General features: G+C 38.5%; 1 protein-coding gene across 5 annotated transcripts in view; it reads right to left on the bottom strand.

Moving 5' to 3' along the window:
• Positions 1-11059: 11059 nt before the first annotated feature.
• Positions 11060-22134, bottom strand: part of NDC1 (NDC1 transmembrane nucleoporin) — a 48216-nt gene continuing 37141 nt past the window's right edge. For 3 of the 5 annotated variants that reach the window (XM_073789536.1, XM_073789533.1, XM_019937767.3), the window contains 2 exons: positions 16831-16991; positions 11060-13568 (listed from right to left, as the gene is read on the bottom strand). In XM_073789536.1, the coding sequence (XP_073645637.1) occupies positions 13505-13568; positions 16831-16991 (225 nt within the window). In that variant the 3' untranslated portion in view covers positions 11060-13504. Of the gene's footprint in view, positions 13569-16830; positions 16992-22134 lie in introns of those variants that run through there. The other 2 variants (XM_019937768.3, XM_019937770.3) reach the window with 2 other exon arrangements.

Genomic DNA, 22134 nt, shown 5'->3' with positions numbered 1-22134 from the left:
CACCAGGGATCAAATCCGCACCCCCTGCATTGGAAGGCAAAGTCTTAACCACTGGACCGACAGGGAAGTCCCAATCTCCCTGCTTTCATTCTTACCTGTTTTCCATAGAACAGCCAGATTTAATTTTTTTTTTTTTTTTTTTTTTTTTGCAGTACGCGGGCCTCTCACTGTTGTGGCCTCTCCTGTTGCGGAGCACAGGCTCCAGACACTCAGGCTCAGCGGCCATGGCTCACGGGCCCAGCCACTCCGCGGCATGTGGGATCCTCCCAGACTGGGACACAAACCCGTGTCCCCTGCATCGGCAGGCGGACTCTCAACCATTGCGCCACCAGGGAAGCCCCAGATTTAATTTTTTAAGACATAAGTTGGTCCACGTTACTCCTTCGCTCAGAACTTTCCAGTGGCTGCCCCTGACTCAGAGTAAGAGCAAAGTCCTTGTTGTTGTCTACCAGGCCTGACATGATCTGGTCCCCTCCTCAGTCTCTGACCACAGCTACCACTCTTCCCCTCACCCACTGAACCCCACCACCCTGCCCTCTTTGCTATCCCTTGAACTTACCAGGCATGCTCTGGTCTCCAGGTTCACTGCTTTTAGGAACTCTTCCCCCAGATACCCACATATCACCACTCTTACCTCATTCAGGCCTCTGGCCAAACATCACTTTATCAGGAGGGCGTTCCCTGACCACCCTAGCTAAAATAGAATCCCACCCCCACTATCTACTGTCTAATTGTTCCCCTGTGTACTCGCCACCACATGATGTTTGTTTATATTCATTGTCTATCTCCCCCACTACCGCCTTAGTGTTGCTACTCTGAGCAACTTGCCATCCACATGGAAACTTGTTAAATATTTGCTCGCAACAAAAATAAGCCAGCTCCATCTTACTAGTTAATTAAGAAGATCTATAAGGGTAATATGGTTTTCTGTTCTAATCATAATAAGTATTACTATTACAGTTAACAGCAACCACAAAACATTAAAAATTTTGAAATAAGAATGATGGACAGCAGTACGTCAGACCAATTTGTAAGACTGACTCCAGAACCAAATGTCCTTTTATAGCAGCCCAAGAGATACAAAGCTTTTTCTTACTGTTCTCATATGACCTCTTCAGTGAGAACAGGGTGGGGTCAAATTGACCACTCGTTATTTGGTGATGAACACAGCTGTCTTCTCATAACTCTCCAGCTTTATGGAAAATCCTCATAATTTATTAATGTTTTTAAAAACATGAATAAATAAAAGTCCACGAAAACAGATTTATCTTTTCATTCACAAACAGCTTATTTCTTGTCAAAGTTAGGAAGTTCTTCCTTTGGATTTATAAATTGAAATTAGAAATCTTTTTAGTAAACTACTCACCAAATAGGTCTTAAGCTTGAGACATTTTTGGAGACAATGTATTACTGACATTTGTTTTCCTGTGGAGAAGGAGCAAAGGCTGACAGAACATCACAGTTCCCATCTTCAAAGAGGACCAAGAAGCCAAGTTTAGATTCTTCAAGAACATTTGCAAGGAAAAACAGCAAGCTATTTCTGAGGCTTTGCTTCAGATGACTGCTAAAATATTCCTTCTTTGAAGAAAAAGTATAGCTCCCAAGAAAATGAAGAGCCGAGCTTTGAAGACACAACTCCCTGCATCTGAATCCCATCTCCATTAGCTGTGTGCCCTTGGACCGCTCCTCGCCTCAGGCTCCCCTTCTGGAAAACTGAGGTATAAGCATCACAACCACTCCAGAAGATAGATGGCTATTAAAGATAAGAGAGTGGGATAGTGTGGAGCACAGGGTCCGGTACCTAGTAGGTGCTCAATAAATGTTATCACTACATAAACAACTGTCTACAGAAGTCCACGCAAGCCATCAGCACTTTTAAACGTAATATATTACAAAATTGATTTTTTTTAGAACATTTGGAAAATACAGAAAAGTATGAATAGAAAACCACCCACCAGTACTCTATGAATAATACCTCCCCCAAACAAAAGAGAAGTGGTGTGGACTATCATTTTTCCTCTGACAACTTTGAAATAGTGACCTCTGCTGGCCAGTGGAAAACATGAGCTTTCCAATCAACTCTCGCGACTGAGCAAGGGTTGAGTCAGCCAGGCTTGGTCCGTGTCCCAGAAACAAAAACCAGGTGTTGCATTACAAGGTACAGAAATCATCACAAGGGTTACCACAATGTAATTGGGATGTTAACAAAATTAAAGGCTGGCCTTTCCATTTGCTTATCCGCCCAGAAGATTCTTTTTTTCAAACTCCATGGTCTCCTATTTTTAAAATGTCATAATTACATGCAAATGTTACAGTCGAAAAACAATGCAAGGGGCATTAAAAATCAATCTTCCATGTAAGCCTCAGATTTTCCAACATGATGATCCAAAAGCAGAAGTGGTGACAAATGTGTAGAAAACAGAGTGAAAAAGTCAGAAGGCATCATTAAGAATATTACAACAAAAGGAGGAAAAAAATCTTTGGGAACACATGTATGATTCAGCTGGGGTAAACAGCCAACTACAAAGAAGGCTTTAAAAAACCCTACAAACCTCTTACAGATATGACCCAGAAATCCAGTTAGGAAGCAGTCACGACCCTTTTCTTCAGGCAGAAATAAACATGATGGAATAGGCTGCCCAAGAGTCTACTGGCTGAGATACTTAGACATGAAACACATTCCCACCTCTTAAGGTATGAAATAAAACAGAGGTTGCAAACTGGCAACGACAGGACTGCGTGATTTGATTTGGCACTTACTGTATCTTTTTTTAATTAATTAGTTTCCAACATTTTAAAAATGGAGATTTCACAAAAATCTGAATTTCTGCCTTCTTAAAAACAAATGGGGAGATCTAGACATACCAAGCAAGCACTCTCCCACAGCAACAATCAACCAGGGCCAAACAGCAGTGGTTCCTTTATTTTATTTTAATTAATTTTTATTGAAGTATAGTTGCTTTACAATGCTGTGTTAGTTTCTTCTGTACAGCAAAGTGAATCAGCTATACATATACATATATCCACTCTTTTTTAGATTTCCTTCCCATTTAGGTCACCACAGAGCACTGAGTAGAGTGCCCTGTGCTATACAGTAGGTTCTTATTAGTTATCTATTTTATATATAGTAGTGTATATATGTCAATCCCAATCTCCCGATTCATCCCACCCCCCCTTCCCCCCTTGGTTTGTTTTCTACATCTGTGACTCTATTTCTGCTTTGCAAATAAGTTCATCTGTACCATTTTTCTAGATTCCACATATAAGCAATATTATACGATATTTGACTTTCTCTTTCTTTCCTCACTCTTTTTTGTTTGTTTTTGGCCACGCTGCGTGGCATGCGGGATGTTAGTTCCCGACCAGGGATCGAACCTAAGCCCCATGCAGTAGAAGCGCAGAGTCTTAACCACCGGACCGCCAGGAAAGTCCCTTACTTCACTCTGTGTAACAGTCTCTAGGTCCATCCATGTCGCTGCAAATGGCATTATTTCGTTCCTTCTTATGGCTGAGTATAACCTCACTCCTGGGCATATATCCGGAGAAAACCATGATTCGAAAGGATGCATGCACACCAATGCAGCACTATTTACAATAGCCAGGACATGGAAGCAACCTAAATGTCCATTGACAGAGGAATGGATAAAGAAGACGTGGTACGTATACACCATGGAATAGTACTCAGCAGTCGCTCCTTTAGATGGGGCACGTGCTCTCCGGTTTGCTGTGTTCCCCATCCTGACAGCCTTACTCATCACATCACCCGTTTGGCTTTTGTAAGCTCGAGATTGAGGCCCTGGGTTTCTTTTTCTTTTATTTTCAATATTTATTTATTTATTTGGTTGCACCGGGTCTTAGTTGCAGCGGGCGGGCTCCTTAGTTGCGGCACATGGGCTCCTTAGTTGTGCCAGGCGGGCTCCTTAGTTGTGGCATGAGGCATGCACGTGGGATCTAGTTCCTTGACCAGGGATTGAACACTGGCCTGCTGCATTGGGAGTGCAAAGTCTTAACGACTTCACAACCAGGAAAGTCCCGAGACCCTGGGTTTCTGACCAACCTAAGGCACTGAGGATGAACTGAATTCAGTTAAAACAATTATCAACCACATGCAAGGTACTTCAACAAGCACTGGGTTTATAAAAAGACATGATCCTTGAACCCAAAGAACTCATTTAACACCATTTCCAGTAAGACCAAGTAAACTGGTTAATTATAATACATTATGACATGTTCATTGAAAAGATATAGAGGTGGTAAAGATAAAAGTGATAAAATTCACTTTCTAGCTTTTTGAGATGCTACTCAGCCCACTGATGTTCAACCTTTCTTCTTTCCTAATAGATGCATTTTTTAAAAATTAATTAATTAATTTTTTGGCTGCACTGGGTCTTCGTTGCTGTGCGCAGGCTTTCTCTAGTTGCGGCGAGCGGGGGCTACTCTTTGTTATGGTGTGCGGGCTTCTCATTGTGGTGGCTTCTCTTTATGCGGAGCACGGGCTCTAGGCACACGGGCTGCAGTAGTTGTGGCATTGCAGGCTCAGTAGTTGTGGTGCACGGGCTTAGTTTCTCCGCAGCATGTGGGATCTTCGCAGACCAGGGCTTGAACCCGTGTCCCCTGCATCGGCAGGCAGATTCTTAACCACTTCGCCACCAGGGAAGTACCCTAATAAATGCATTATAAGGGTATAAATTTCCCTCTAAGCATGGCATTAGCTATATCTCACAAGTTTCAACATGTATTCTTATTATCACTCCTTTAGAGTCATTTTTCTAATTCCCACCTGTGTCATTTTCTGTGGGAGATTTTGAAGTGTATTTCTTAATTTCCAAACGTATGGAAATTAGTTATTCTAATTATCATTTTTAATGGATTTCTACCTTAACTGCCTTACAAATATACTCTAAATCATTTAAATCCTTTGAAGTTTGTTGAAACTTGCTTTATGGATCAACATATGGCCAGATTTGTAAATGTTCAATGTGAGCTTGAAGAGAATGCCTGTTTTTTAGTTGTCAGGTGCAGTGTTTCATATGTGTCCATTAGGTCAAGTTTGCTGATTGTGGCATTTAAATATTCTACATCCTTACTGATTGCTAAAGTCTACTCGTTCTATCAGTTACTGAGAGAGGTGTGTAAAGAATCTTGTTGTAATTGTGGATTTATCTATTTCTCCTTGTAAGTGGTTCTGTCAGTTTTTGTTTTGTGTATTTTTATTAAGGTACAACACACCAATACATAAAGCACATAAATCTTACATATCCAGTTCAACAAGTCTTTTATGTATACACCCACATAATTCAAATCAAGATATAGAACGTTTCCAGCACCTCAGGTTTCCTCATGCCCTCCTAAGTCAATATGCTGCCCCTCTCTCCATTACTATTCTGACTGAGGATGACAACATGAAGTTTTACCTGTTCTGGAAATGCATAAAAACGTAATCGTACAGTATATATTCCTTTGTGTCTGGCTTCTTTTGCTTCACACCATGTCTAGGAGCTTCATTCATGCTGTTATACATAGCAGTAGTCCATTCTTTTGCTTGCTATGTAAAATTGCATTGTAAAAGTGTAGCACAATTTATTTATCCAGTCTACTACTGACAGACAATTGTCTCCAATATGGGGTTTTGTGAAAAATCCTGCTGTAAGCATCCTTGTAAACATGACTTTTGGTGTGCACACACACTTATTTTTGTTGAGTGGTATCTCAGTATAGTTTAAATTTGTATTTCCCTAGTAACTGATGGTGCTGAATACCTATCTTCTCTTATAAGCCATTTCAATATCCTCATTTTTGAAGTGCCTGTTAATCTTTTGCCCATATTTTTTAATATACTTCAAGGCTATGTTATTAGGTGCATTAACATTTAGAACTGTTATCCTTCTCACGAATTGAATCTTTTATTTTGAAGTGCCCCTCTTTATCTCTAGTAAGGGTTTTTGCCTTATACATTATCAAAAATTAATGCAAGTATACTGGCTTTCTTTTAGTGTCTGCATATTTCTTTCCTATTTTTTTATTTTCCATATATCTTTCTTTAACTGTGGCTGTTGTTGACAGCTAACAGTTCAATTTTGGTTTTTTGTTTGATGATCTTTGCTTTTTGAGTGGAATATTAGTTTATTTATATTAATGTAATTACTGATATCTTGGGTTTATTTATTTATTTTTTGGTGGCCACACAGCATATGGAATCTTAGTTCCCTCACCAGGGCTCGAACCCATGACCCCTGCATTGGGAGCATGCAGTCTTAACCACTGGACCGCCAGGGAAGTCCTGATATCTTGGGTTTAAATCTACAACTTATTATGTGCATTTTCTTTGTCCTGCCTATTTCAGATTTCTTTTTTCCTCCTCCTTTCATTTTTTATTATTTCATTCTTTCCCTGTCTTCATTTGAAACTTTTACTATTCTTTTAGAGGTTATCCTTAAGTTACAATGTACACCTTTAATATATCAAAGTCTACTTTTAGTCTATTGGCACGTTCTCTCTTCCCAGACAACATAAAGACCTTAAGATATTTTACATCCCAAATACTAACGTATGTCATTATGTTGTGTACTTTAATTCTCTCTATATTTAAAACCCTATCAGACGTTACTATGTCTCATAAGTCAATATTCATATTTATCCTTTTTGTTGTTAATTTCTTCCTGCTTCTCTATTCTTTCTTATCCCTGAAAAAACAAAAAAAACCCCTGTATTTACAAATTAAGTTCCTTTTAGTGTGACCTGTTGATGAAATTTCTCAGCTTTTGTCTGAAAATGTTTTGAATTTCCCCAGTATTTTTGTAGATTAATGCTGGATATGGAGTTCTAGGTTAGTACATTTCTTCCAGCACTTTAAAATTTCCATTCCATTCTCTTCAATTGTTTTCTTGAAATGTTAGCTGTCTCGTTGTTGCTCATTTAAACATGGTCTTTTTTTCACTTCTGGCTACTCTGAACACTTTGATTTTTAGCACTGATGTACCTCAGTGTGCACTTTTTATTTATCTGTTTAGGGGTCATAGAGGTTTCTCAATCAGTGCCTTGACGTTTTATCAATTTTATAAAGTTCTTTGCTATCAAGTCTTCAAAATCGTTTCTGTTCCATCAGATCACCATCTCTTTCCAGGACTCCAATTACATTTACAAACTTTCTCATTATATTATCTCTGTCTTAATCTGTCGTCTGTATTTTGATATTTTTTACTTTCCATGCTTTATTCTGAATAATTTCTTCTGACCGATCTTCTAAGTCAATCTTTTTCAGCTATGTCTAGCTGCAGGTAAACCTATCTATTGACTTAATTTTATTCCATTTTTCTGTTCTAGAATTTCTCTGTGGTACTTTTTCAAATTATCTGTGTGTGTGTATGTGTGTGTAGTTTCTACTACATATATATGGAGTTTCTAGTTCTCTAATGAATTAAAATTTCATTTTTTAATCTTATTGAACACAGTAATCATAATTCTTTTAAAATCTTTGTCTGATAACTCTAATACCTGGAGTCCCTATGGGTCTATTCTATTGTCTATTGCTTTTGTTATTCTCATTCATGTTGTCTCTTCCTGTGCCTGGTTATTTTCAATTGTCTGCAGACACTGTATCTGAAAAATCACTTGTAGAGATAATTGAGACCCAGGATGTTGTTTTCCTCCAGAGATGATTTATGATAGCTTCTCCCAGGAGCTAGAAACACTGGCAAATAGAGATTACTGCAATTCAATTTGATTAGGATTCTAACTCAACTACAGCTCATGCAATCGACTTCCTCTTCACCCTTCCTTCTAGGTTGCAGCCCTTTGGGGGTCCAACCCAAAGCAAGGGGACCTACCAGCCCCTCTTTGCAGGCCCTGAATCCCAAATTCTGTCCCCTATGTTGGAAAACTCTGGAAACTGCCCCTACCTGACACTTTATCCTGATCAACAAAGCTAAGTTCTCAGAAGCCATGCTGGCACTACATGACCTTGTCCCTGAAGCCTAATTAGACCCTTGGACACTTAATCCATTTAGGCTAATTTCTTTCAAACAGGAATTTGGTTGGCATTCAGAAACAGATGGTCAGTCTACATCTATTATATGTAAACTCAGGAGTTAGAGGGCAGATGGAGTGAGTAGCAGAAAGCCACTAGGCAGAGAGACAGAATAAATCTTTGATGCACAAAGAAGCAGAGAAGAACCATTTAGAGGTCCTGAGAGCTCTCCAGGTTCTTCATGGGGCCCAGAAGCAAATCTATACTTGTGCTCACCAAGACTTTCCTGTGCCCTTAGGATCAACTCCCCTTCTTATGCTTAAGCTAATTTGGGGACTGTGTCCTTGCAACAAAGAATCATCATATAGCAAGGGAGGGACTAGTGTTCAAATTTTTTTCAAGACTGTAGACCGCTTTACTAGTAAGTTGAGAGATTAAAAAGGATAAATCAATCAAGAGTCAACATATCTTCAAGACTATCAAGTAAAAGCATGTAATTCAGAGGTCATCTTCCAATGTTTCTCTGCCAGAGACATCCCATAGGTCTTCCAGAACTACCATCAGAACTACTTTACCAACAGAATCGCTTGCAAGTCACACTCAACAGTATCTGGTAAGAGATATGTGTGTGCAGGGAGAACATAAGCAATTAAAGACAAGGTAGAGCCACATAGTTCCTGAAAAATAATGTAAGAGACAAAGTGGGAGGGCACCAGGACACCTAAAGAGATGCTGCATTCTGGGTAGGCTAGGAACAGAATAGATGCTCAATCAACAAGGAGACAGCACATAGCAAGACACATCAATTCTGTAAATAAGAAGAAAAAAGGTCTTTGCAAACAACAGTTACCTCCACTTACTTCTTCCACACAAGGAAGAACTCTAAGGGGGTAAGTTTGTACTGTCAGGGCCTGGTATACAGCAGGCAGTTAGTAAATGCTGCATGAGTAAATGGAAGAATTAACAGCATTTTACAAAAACAGGTCTACAACGCTTTGTCTTAAATTCCTGAGGCCAGATGTTTCGAATAGAGAATTTTTCAGATTTTAGAAAGGTAATAAAGATGTATATTACATAACACTCTAGTGGGGTCTGGAACAGCACCTTATAATCACACTACAGTGAATGTAAACGTAGTCATACTACATGGAATAAATTAAGTCTACAAATAACCTCATATCAGTTAAGGTCGGGTTTAGCTGCCAAATATGTTTTGTCACCAAACTTACCAATAAAAAAACCTCTGGATTTCAGAATTGTAGATAAGGTCTGCTAAAGATGAAAACTAAAAGTAATCCTAAAAAAGGACTGCTAATTTTCACTTAGTTATCAGGAAACTATTGTTAGTGTGATAAGTTTACTGATTAGACACAGTTGAGGAAAACGACTTGTAGGACAGGTCAGAAGAAACTACCCAGAATAAAGCATGGAAAGTCAAAAATATTAAAGTGATACATTGAGAAAGTGTAACGGGAATCCTGGAAGGAGAGACAGCTCATAATCTACAAGGGGAAGCAGATTTTTAATCAGTTAAGTTACAATTCAATGTGATATGGTCCAAAAAAGAAAGAATGACAAAGCATTGAAAAAACACATTGAAACCTATCCAGGAGCATGAGGGAAAGCTAAGCTCGTTGTGAAAAACGGGAAGTGCGCCAAGACAGAAATTCAGGCAAAGGGAACAATGTGAGCACGAGCACGTAAAGGTGCGAGAGCAACTCGCGTCAGATCCCTGCTGCAGTTTCAAGATAATCATCCGCACACCTGAATATTTCTCAGCATTCCTGCATTACCTATGGGATCTAACCACATTCTTCAAGCTTTCCAACAAATGAATCAGATGTAAGAACTCCACCTTATAGAAAATCATAGTTCATATGCTTTAGACACTCATCTGCGAGAACACCACATATGAGAAAATCCACTAGAACAGTAGTTCTTAAAGTACGGTCTCCTGACTAGCAGCATCCGCAGTGTCTGGACACTTGTTAGAAATACAAATTCTTGGGCCCCACCTCAGACTTACTGAACCTAAAACTCTGGAGAGGGGGCCCGGTAATGTGTTTTAACAAGCTTTCCAACTGATTCTGATGCATGCTAAATGCATCAGATCTCCTGATCTAAGATAAACCCTTCTCATAATGTAATTCTCAGACCACTGCTTGGAATTGGTTACAAACTACATCTCTTGGGAACCAGTCCAGACCTCCTGAAGCAGAATCTGTACTGAAGTGGAGCCCAGACTCTGAACCTTAATAAGCACTCCCTGTGAGTCTGATGCTTCTGATTCCAAGTTTCAAATGCCACTGCATCAGATTATACACTCCTGGAGGACAAGGACTCTCTTGTTCACAGGTCAATTTGTTTCTAATAGCTGGGCCATAATAGACATTCAGTGAGTATTTTTGGATGATTAGCTAGCTCCACATCAACGTGCCTATCACTACAGCAACTGCCAAGTCTGCTTAGGACCATGACTGAGAACTCTAGGGCGTGCGTGCTGTCTATCCCCCTTTCTTACCCTCAAAACGATAACGATTTTGCTTATTTTAAAATGGTGGTCAGCAGCTTGTTAAGAGTAGCTGGATTATTAACTGATGAATTAAAGTCATCTTTGTTTTAAGCTATTTGGTTCTAAGGAAACATAACTATGGATTGGGATAGCACACAAGAAAGTTGAGGGACTTAATACATAGTACCTCAACTACCTTGAGTTGAAGTTCAGACTAATTTAAGTAAAGCTGACAGACAAAACTTTTAGTCTGGTGGAATATGATCCGTTTAGAAACATTATTCTGGCAAGAAAAGAAACCTCTATTAAGAAATGGCTTTCAGCACCTGCATCCTTTGTTTAGTTTCGGAAAAAAAGGCAGCCAAGACAACAAAGAAAGAGGCTTTTAGAATTCACGCTCCTTAGAGGTACCATGAAACACAGATCACCTACCAGATTAGTCCAACCAGGGGCAAAAGCTCATTTCTCAAGAAGTGTTTCAGGTTTTATAAGCAACAACTCTGAGACTGCATTAAAACGGCTAAGGAAACACACACACACACCCCCCAGAAATTAAATAACTGACCTCACAGATACACATATTTCATTTTATAGTCCCATTTTTAAAAACTGTCAATTTATTTTTCTACCCAATTGAGTATCAGTGATATACAAAAGGATATAAACAGATCACCATATTTATAGGAAGACACACAGAACAATTACCAAGGAATAAACCCAGCAAAGTAACAAATTGTTGCTTATCCACGTCCGCTCAACTATACAAGTTTTTTAAAATTCTAGCACAGTGTCCCAGTTCTCTAGGAAAGAAGTTACGTGGATTTATACCTTCCATAAGGGTCAAGAAAACATTACAAGAGCTGATACAATCACGTTTTGTACTGACAGTCAGAGAAAGGCTTTTAAAGAACACCCTCTAATTTTCAGGCCAATGTATAGTATCAGTGGGTTCACAGGCAGGATGTGACTTCATCAAAGGAAATGGTTCTCTCCTCTTGCTGGCCTTCCTAAGATCCTCCTCCCTGTACACAGGCGAAGGAGCTCTCTTTCATAACAGGTGATCGAGCCATACCCTACTCCAACAGATGGTGTGTAGATTAACAACACAATGAGGAAAAGGAACTGACTTCCTTATCTACTAAATACAATCCAGATTTGGGGAAGCAGTTTCCAAATTTCCACCAGCCAGACATATAGTGAACTATACTGTGTACACAGCACGTCCTCTTGAGAAAGATGAACACATCAGAAATTTTCACATTGCTCATCAAATATACATTTGCCCAAAGTATATGGGAAATGATAAAAACCTAAACAAAGCCAGACATTTTATCTAAGTAAGTCAGAGTTTAAATTCTTCTTTATGGAAGCATAAGGTTAAGAGTTCTTTTCTCCCAAAATGCCTCAGCCAGGGAAAGCAGAGAATGGAATATAAGAAGTTCAATGGCTTTAAAACATGGAACTCAACAGTTCTCAGTCAACCTAGTCACAATTTTTTGGTCATCTGTAAGTAACTTCCACATTCAAAATTCAACTTTTACATTCAAAAAAGAGATCAACTCCACTTCAGATGCAAAAAAAAAAAAAAAAAAAGGCAACTGCCTAAATACTCCAAACACTTGACAACTGGGAAACTGTCTCATAAAGATACTTTAAAGGCCAGCAGGATTCATTTATAATTTGGCATGTGCTGGTTGAAGGGGCAACAAATAAATCAAGATATAATACATCAAGTAATCAGACAAATGGTAGACATATATACCACATTAAAGATTCATATACAATTCTGTGCTGACTTTAAAGAAAAAAATGGGGGACACTCGAGGGAAAAAATGGGAAAAGAATTACAAGGGAGCATTTCAGTCCAAAGTTAGTCCAGTGAATATCTACCAGTAGGATTTCCAATCTTTCACCTCCAAAGGTGATCTAATAAATTATAAAATTACCTACTCACTTTGGGGACATACAACATACTCCTAAGAACAGTAATCCCTCTGACATTTTGGTTTCACTTGCTGATTGATGACTAAGTTGTTTCTGGCTGCAAAGATTTTCCTAATATATTTTAATTAGCCAGTTAACAAAGCAAAGGTTGCTCCCTCTGTGAGGCCAATTAAGCTTTACAAAATAATTTGATCTAATGAAGATGAGGGAAGGAAAAAAAAGGGAAAGTTTCCTGGTGTTTCGTGCAAAACTTTTTCTCTCACTTGAAAAACTCGGCAATCACTTAATGTTTTGTTCCAGAAAATGAAAGCAAAACTAGTTGAGAAAATACCCATATGCTTATTGTTTACTAGCATGATACAAAATAAATTCATAGATGTTGGTCAATTGTCTTTCGAAAACCAAATGTGAATGTTTAATCTTGTAACTTAAGAACTGAATTTTTCCACATTCCTTTATATAGAGTTAGCATCTGTAAATTGAGACTTTTTTTGGACAATCATGCAAATTTAATTTGTCTCTGAAAACAAAAACACAACCTAATAGATTAACAAAATATGTCCTTCAGACAATATTTTCTGTGAAATTTTCTCCACTGTTACCCTTTTTATCCTTTAGCAAACAGAAACTACTCCAAAAAAGTTTATGTATTTTGAATTTACAGAGAGCTAAACTCTCAGGACGATTAGGAAGGAAGACTAGATCAAGTCAACCTATTTTATCAGTACCTTCTGAGCTGACTCTACTCCTCTCAAAAGTAAACTCTAAAAATTTTCTAGTTACTATTAAGCTATATAAGCTACAAACATTTCTACTGCCATAGATGCTTCTGTAAAATTGAATAAAGATTTTATTATGCCACACACAAAAAAAGTAATCGGTACAGAAAAGGCAGTTTTCGGTTATTCTGTTGAGAATTTCTCTCCATGATTTCTCCCATTAAAGTATAGTTTTCAAAGCAACCACCACGACAAAGGAAGCATCTAATTAGTCCATTTTCTTCTGATCCAAGAATGCTGAACATTTACTGTCCCATCTGTAGTTGTATCAGCAGTGTAATGAACACAGTTTATATTACTTAACTATTCTTTGAACTCCAAGAACTGTTGAAGTCTTTTCTGATGTTCTGCAGATGCTTGCACAGCACTAAATGAAACATAAATTCAAAGCATAAGCTTTATTTTACATTAAGCATATTAAGTGAACCACAGAGCACAGAGTCAATATTTTTCAAAACAATTAAAAACGAATAGAAATCTTCACATATTTAGTACTTCTGAAAAAGCTGGATGAAAACCCTCCTTAATCTAATGAGGAGGAGGGCTTGCACTCAGTAACAGCATGCTTCTACCTTCTAAAAGACCAAAGCAAATTAAGACTGACAAGTGAAGGCATCAATTTTAACCTGCTCTGCTGTGGAACCTGCTGTGCAGTTCCAGGCCTTGCAGTAGATTTTCTGGATTTTATTATTTTATTTAAACCAGATTCCAACATTATCTTTGAGTTGTGGAGTATTTGAATTGCCTTTAATATAAAATCCTTTAAACTAAAATGTTTGGTTAAAACACAATAGACTCCACTAATCGTTTTCAAAGGTAATAGCTTGGTGGTTTAGATTTACTTTTCCCTTTGAACGTAAGTTATGTCTTAGAGGGGGAAACTGAGTTCTCTCCCCACCCTTGCCGCCACAAAAATACATTACCTGGACAAAAGCGGGGCAAATATATATATTGAAACTAGTATAAAACTTCCTTTTAAACTTTTGGGCAGAAATTGAATATACTGAAAAATTCTGGTTTTCTAGCTGTTGATAGTAATATACCATTACTGAATGATAAAATTCCAGGTAACTGAAGGTCGCCACTTTTAAAAGCGTCAAGTCTTATTATAATAATTTTGCTACAAATCATGCTAAAGCACCTTATACATTTACATCTCTCTGACTAACTGCACCATCTCAAGTGTATTTTACTGTTCGGACTCCCTCTAGGTGCCAGTAGGGTTGTCATCTCTCACTAAATGGCTCCGAACTTTTTCAAACACCAAGTCTACAGCTTTTCTCATGACTCCCCTCTGCTAGCAGGCACTGTACTGCCTCTTACTGTTGTTAGTATTCTTGACTCTAACAGCAGTCTTCCTCTCATATTTTCATATGTTATAGGCTGGAAAACTAGCAAATCGAATTTGCCTAAATTAAGAGTAAATAGGTATTAAATGAATTTCTCCAATGCGTAACTGATCTGCGTTAATTTTCACACCTCAGACGTTTACTTCATTTATACCTGGTTCTCAGAGGTGAAGTTTTGGGGAATGAATAAACCAGGTATGATACAGTAATAATAGTTATTGTCACAACAATATATAATGTAGTGTGGGCTTTACATATGTAGGATCCCATTTTATCTCTCTTAACAGCAAATGAAACAAACTGGAATGGATAACATACCCTTTTCATGGGAGGGTAAACAGTATCAGAATGGTTTCCAGAGGTTTGTAGATAGAATTCTAGGGTCAGAAAGATTTGAGTCTAAATGCTGGTTCTGCAACTTACTACCTGCATAATCTCAGGCCGGTTACTTAAATCAATAGGTAACTTGCCCACAACTACAGATAGTCAATAATGTAACCAGGCATATATCCAAATGTTTTAATTCCAAATCTAACTTCTACTATACCATTCTGTCCTGTATTTGTACAAAATAGTCTCTACTGACCTCATCAATTTAAAATATGATGAGAAGAGCCATAAAAATATGGCTCTTCTCAAAGGAAAGAAACTAAGGCAGAGTTTCATTCTCATAACTTTTTTAACAGTCATCTCCCTTTCTTATCTAAGTTTACATCTTAAAGAGAGTCTAGTATTGTATAGGGTAAGAAGGTGGAATTTTAAGAGCAAGAAAGACCTGATTTCAGGTTCATGTTCTAACACTGACTAGACTACGCTATTAGGCAAGTTCTTAATCCCTCCAAGTCTGTTTCCATATCTATACAATACGATAATCTCTACACCCCAAAGGCTCTTTGAGAAGAGTAAGTGGAAATGCGAGTGTATTGTCTAGAACAGCACTGTGCAACAGAACTTTCTGCAATGAAGGAAATGTTTTATACCTAAGCTGTCCAATACGGTAGCTACTAGCTATGTGCAGTTATTGAGGACCTGAAATGTGGCCAATGTAAGTGACAAACTGGATTTTCAATTTTATTTAACTTTAATTAATTTAAATTTAAATAGCAAGGGGGCTTCCCTGGTGGCGCAGTGGTTGAGAGTCCGCCTGCCGATGCAGGGGACACGGGTTCGTGCCCCGGTCTGGGAAGATCCCACATGCCGTGGAGTGGCTAGGCCCGTGAGCCATGGCCGCTGAGCCTGTGCGTCCGGAGCATGTGCTCCACAACGGGAAAGGCCACAACAGTGAGAGGCCCGCGTACCACACACACAAAAAAAATTTAAATAGCAATACATGGCTATCACATTGGAGAGTGCAGATCTAGAAGCACTCAATAAATAGATTTTTTTTTGGTTTGTTTTTAAACAAATGAATAAACTTCTTAAGGAGAGCGGATCTACAACTCTTCTGTATTCCCACACAGAACCAAAGTGTTCCAAAAAAACTTGCTGCTACTGCTACCTTATGTATGTGTTGACATGTATGTCATATGCTTTATGTATGTGCCTCATGGAAGTAAAAGGAAATACACTACTGCTTCTAAAAGCAAGTGGTTTGAGGAAGTTCTAAACTACTTATTGATTGCATACAGAAAAATACAGAGCAATCTCTTATATCTTTTAAAGTTTATTTATAATTATGACAGAAATAATTAGTTAATAAACTAGTATCCCTTACACTGCCTAGGTAGATTATTTCATGAAAAGAAAGCAGTAAACATCAATGAAACTAAATATACACAGGTCTGGCATTTGTGGTTTTCTTTCTGGTTCCGTTTCTGAAGGTGGTATGATCTATCATTGCTTTTCCAGCACGATTCACAAAGCACCAAGGACTCATTTATGGAATACTCTCCTCACCCCAAGTCTTAGTTTGCTGACCAAGATGTAATAACAGAATTATTTTTAATATGCTTTTCTGGAGAAGAAAATATCATTTTGCCTTTTTTCTCCCTTAAGGGTATTTTAGTAATTAAAAAAGAAACAATATATAATTACATTTGCTGCTTTTATAACTTTCTATCCTCTTTTTTACCCATTTGAAAGAAGGCCCCAAAGCTTATATGATAGGCCAAATTTTAAAATGTAAATATTAAATCTAAATCCAAGCTGTTAGTTCCCAGTAGGAATCATGAAGGTCCCAAAAGAATACTTTCAACTTATGAGCCTTTATAATTCTCATACCTGTTTCTCAGGTGAACTCCTGAGAGTGAATTATTGTGGAACAAAAACAGGTAAACTTACTTCAGATGTTCACCAAATGTAGTAGTTATTCTATAGATGGCAGTTTTTAGTGATGCTCTAAAGGCAAATCTTAATGTTTTATAAGAAGTGTCCACTAGGCTTCCTGAAATCCGAGGTGGTTTACTGGAAGCATGAGGAAGCTTGAAGTACTTATCAACTGCCTACATCAAGAAAGAAAGAAAACACGTTAGTTCAGACTATCAAGAAAGCCAATTTAGTCCAAAGGATTAAAGAGATTTCATTTCAGATAGATAGATACAGACACAGACACACACACACACACACACACACACACACACACACACACAGAGACATATAATATTTATTTTGGATCACAGTCAAAACAATTTGAAAAACAGGGAGTAGAGGTTCAGCCACTTCAGCAGTTACCAGGGAAAAGTCCACATCTGTCCTCTAAAAAGCAGTTATACTTCAACAGCCTTGAAAATGCAAAACTGGGAAGTGAAACACAGATATCCTACTCTGCTTATAATGTATGACAGACGGGTAAGAGCATCTTTATTATAAATCTCAGCCCAAAAAAAGACCAAACTTTATACTTTACAAGGGTAAGGTTATTTACTATACTAGTTTATCTTCCTTTACAATTCTAGCTGATAAAGTACCTATGAGCAAGAATAGGTGGGAAGAGAACTCACAAGTGAAACTGATTTTATTTATAGTTGATAGTATGAGATTTAAGTATAACTTTTAAAAGCCAAAGGTAAATATTATAATTTTTAAATGCTATAAACTATATTAAGAGAAGGGAGAAGACTGAGAAGTATAAGCATGTCAATCTACTACAGGAAAGATAATGTCTAAAGTGACAAGAAGTAATAATATAAGTCTATTATTTATAGTTACAGATGTAAGCACCAAAAAAGTACTTAAAACTATAGTTAAAAGGATTTCTGCCATCATGTTTTTAATTTCAAGAGCTCTTACAAGGGGAAAGCAGGGGTGGGGGTGGTGGTGGGATGAATTGGGAGATTGGGACTGACATATATACACTATTATGTATTAAATAGATAACTAATAAGAACCTGCTGTGTAAAAAATAAATAAAAATTTTAAAAAGAGCTCTTTATGTCATTTGAGTGATCCTTTTTACTTCAGCATACTATTTTTGTTTCAAGGCTGCAATACCGCTTTTATTTCTGAGGATTTTGGTGATTTTTGTTATGTTTTTGGTTTTTTGTTTGTTTTATAGTTTCTTCCAAGCTACTTTTCTTCTCTTTCCTTCTTCTGGTCTGTATCTTCTGTATTGGATACTTTCTTCAAAATCTAGTGATCTTTGGCTCATGACTGAGAGTGGGACCTCCTAAAGAGCTGACTGAAAGCTCTGAATACTGGAGATTATTGACCACAGCTTTGAGTACACAACTGGAGATTACTGACAGCTTCACAATAGGTGATCTGCGTGGACTTTTTTGGGGATAAGTGCTCAACTCAGTAACTTTAGATCTTTCTTCTTGGTTTGATCAGAGTTCCCAAAGAAAAGTCTTCCAGTACCCTGTCTGGGGGGCTTGGTCCCCAGTGCTCAGGGAAGCCAAGTGGTGAACAGAGCTATGGAGCACACCTCTACGCTTTTTAGTAGAGTACCCACAACTGTGAACTCTCCCAGTCCAGAGACCCAGTGCTCTACTCTCTCTGAGGATGAACCTCGACTTCTGCTGGAATGAGGGAGAAGCACCACCTAGGAAAATCTAGGGATCTAACTGGTTTTCAAACAGCTCTCACCCAAACCTCCCTGTTCTGGTACCTGTCCCTTCACCCTTGGTTCCAGAGGGTCTTGGTGCTTGCCCCACTATCAACTTCAGATTTGCCTCTGGAATCTGCTAAGTTAGTTATCTCAACCATCTGCTGTCCAGCTTTGAAGACTTTGTTGCTGTTGTCTCCTCTCCTATTTATGGATTTACGTTTGTTTTTTTTTTAAATAAATTTAGTTATTTATTTTTGGCTGCACTGGGTCTTTGTTGCTGTGCGCAGGCTCTCTCCAGTTGTAGCGAGCGGGAGCTACTCTTTGTTGCAGCGTGAGGGCTTCTCATTGAGGTGGCTTCTCTTGTTGGGAGCACGGGCTCTAGGCGTGTGAGCTTCAGTACTTGTGGCATGTGGGCTCAGTAGTTATGGCTTGTGGGTTCTAGAGCACAGGCTCAGTAGCTGTGGTGCATGGGCTGAGTTGCTCCATGGCATGTGGGATCTTCCCAGATCAGGGCTTGAACTCGTGTCCCCTGCACTGGCAGGCGGATTCTTAACCACTGCGCCACCAGGGAAGGCCCTGGATTTATGTCTTTTTAAAAGTCCTTTTACTGTAGTTTAGCAGAGTTTAGGGGTAAGGAACAAGACCTGATGTGTGTGTTCAGTCTGCCATGATAACTGCAAGTCTAAACATTTATTCTCTCAACAGTAACTTATAAGAGGGCTTCCCAAGACTGGGACAAACTTGAGATAATTTTAGGCAGTATGGGAGATGGTATCCAATGACATATTTAAGCAACATTAAATAACACTGAATCATAATGGAAAAGTTACTTCCTTTTCAATTTTCTCGTAAACCTTCTTATTAACATTCAGTATACCAGCAAAATCATCATCATCATTTACACCTGGATCCAGTGGACCCTTTATTTAAAAATCTATTTTTATTTATTTATTTTTGGCTGCGTTAAGCCTTTGTTGCTGCACGTGGGCTTTCTCTAGTTGCAGCGAGCGGGGGCTACTTTTTGTTGCGGTGCGTGGGCTCCTCATTACTGTGGCTTCTCTTGTTGTGGAGCATGGGCTCTAGGCGCAGGGCTTCAGTAGTTGTAGCAAGTGGGCTCAGTAGTTGTGGCTCGTGGGCTCTAGGGCGCAGGCTCAGTAGTTGTAGCGCATGGGCTTAGTTGCTCCGCGGCATGTGGGATCTTCCCAGAACAGGGCTCAAACCCGTGTCCCCCGCATTGGCAGGCGGATTCTTAACCACTCTGCCACCAGGGAAGCTCTCCTTTTTTTTTTTTCCAGTGGACCTTTTTTATAGTTTAGTTTTTTTACAAAAAATTTACAGAAATAAGAATGACAGGATAATGTAAAATAACTTTATAGAAGTTTAAATAAGATTATAAACATATTTTCCAGGTTTTGAAGATATATACATCTGAAATAGGCAGTCTTTTGAATGCAACTAGCTGCTTATCAGCTATCATGAATAAACGTGGAACACAGCCATCTTGCAATACTGATTTCAAACTGAAGATATATCTCCAACAGGTTCTAGTTTATCATTACTTCTGATTCTTTTTCTTGCATCTGCACATCAAAATACAATATTTTAAAAAACTTTTGACAGCTCATAATATTGTTGAAGACTTCAGCCATTTTCTTTGTACCCTAATTGTGCAAAACATTTTCATTCTTAGGTTTATAAAGATGAACTGAAATGATGAATCAAATATAAAAATATTTTATTGTACATGACTTTTTTCATTTCAGTATCACCTATTTCCTTCCACTTTTTTGTTTATTAATTAACTTATTTATTATTTATTTATTTCTGGCTGCGTTGGGTCTTCATTGCTGCCCATGGGCTTTCTTTAGCTGCTGCGAGCGGGGGCTACTCTTCGTTGCGGTGCGCAGGCTTCTCATTGCAGTGGCTTCTCTTGTTGTGGAGCACGGGCTCTAGGCACACGGGCTTCAGCAGTTGTGACTAGCGGGTTCTAGAGCGCAGGCTCAGTAGTTACGGCACATGGGCTTAGTTGCTCTGCAGCATGTGGGATCTTCCCAGACCAGCACTCGAACCCGTGTCCCCTGCGTTGGCAAGCAGATTCTTAACCACTGCGCCACCAGGGAAGTCCTCCCATCACTTTTTTTTTTTGCAGTACGCGGGCCTCTCACTGTTGTGGCCTCTCCCGTTGCAGAGCACAGGCTCAGTGGCCATGGCTCACGGGCCCAGCTCCTCCGCGGCATGTTGGATCTTCCCGGACCGGGGCATGAATCCGTATCCCCTGCATCGGCAGGTGGACTCTCAACCACTGTGCCACCAGGGGAGCCCCCTCCCATCACTTTTGAATACACCTTTGTGTACCTTCAGCATGTAACCACTTAAGAACCATGTAAATTTCCAGAGTGCTGTCTCTCCACATTCATCTTCTGATTTATCTAAATAATTATTTAACATATTGGCAATTTTCTTCCTTTTACCATCATCGGTGGTAAATTTTAAAAATCTGAACTAGCAACTGCATTCAATGAAAGCTTAAAAAAAAAACTGTAAAGATGTGTGTTCAGACTATATACCTTTTCTTCAAAGATGATACAATATTATATGATTTCATCATTCTTCTGTTTTCTTATTGGTCTTTTTTACCACAATTGGAATAACTGATGAGTAATGATGAAATAATTCCTGGGATGATCAAATAGCAAGTTGTTTCAAGATACTGGAAATGTAAAATCACTAGGATTTCATAATACCTCTTGGATTTTACAAGGGTCCAAAGGATAACTGTAAAACAGTGAATTCTGTTTGACTGTTTTCTCTTTGTTCTTTGAAAGACCTCTAAGAAAGAATAAAAGTCATAGAATATCAATCCTTACAAATAACTGGAATAGCTCACAAATAAATACAAAAATTAAATTGAGTCCAGCAGACCCTAATGGTATAAAAGTTACATTGGGGAAGAAAGTCTTAGTTTGGAGGTAATGTGTCCTTAACACATCTCTAATTCTCTCTAATCTCCTTTTGTAGCAAAGGACAAGAAGGCTTCAGGTTCAGGGATTTGAGCAAACAGTATGTAGCCAGAGCTTAAAATTATTGTCTTTTCTCACTCTAATTGTCTTCTCCTAAATACTGAAATCCAAGAAGCACTGGGACTTCCCTGGTGGTCCAGTGGTTAAGAATCCTCCTTCCATGTTGAACATATATACAATGGAATACTACTCAGCCATAAAAAGGAACGAAACTAGGTCATTTTTAGAGACGTGGATGGACCTAGAGACTGTCATACAGAGTGAAGTAAGTCAGAAAGAGAAAAACAAATATCGTATCTTAGTGCATATATGTGGAATCTAGAAAATGGTACAGGTGAACTGGTTTGCAAGGCAGAAATAGAGACAGAGATGTAGAGAACAAACGTATGGACACCAAGGGGGGAAAGCAGGGGTTGGGGGGTGGTGTTGGTGGGATGAATTGGGAGATTGGGACTGACATATATACACTAATATGTATAAAATAGATAACTAATAAGAACCTGCTGTATAATAAAAATAAAATAAAATTCAAAACAAAAAAGAAATCCGCCTTCCAATACAGGGGACACGGATTCGATC

The sequence above is a fragment of the Tursiops truncatus genome, chromosome 1, assembly GCF_011762595.2.
Source record: "Tursiops truncatus isolate mTurTru1 chromosome 1, mTurTru1.mat.Y, whole genome shotgun sequence".
Classification (NCBI taxonomy): Eukaryota; Metazoa; Chordata; class Mammalia; order Artiodactyla; family Delphinidae; genus Tursiops; species Tursiops truncatus.
Note: the sequence above shows the minus strand (reverse complement) of the source record. Positions and strands in the feature narration are given on the sequence as shown.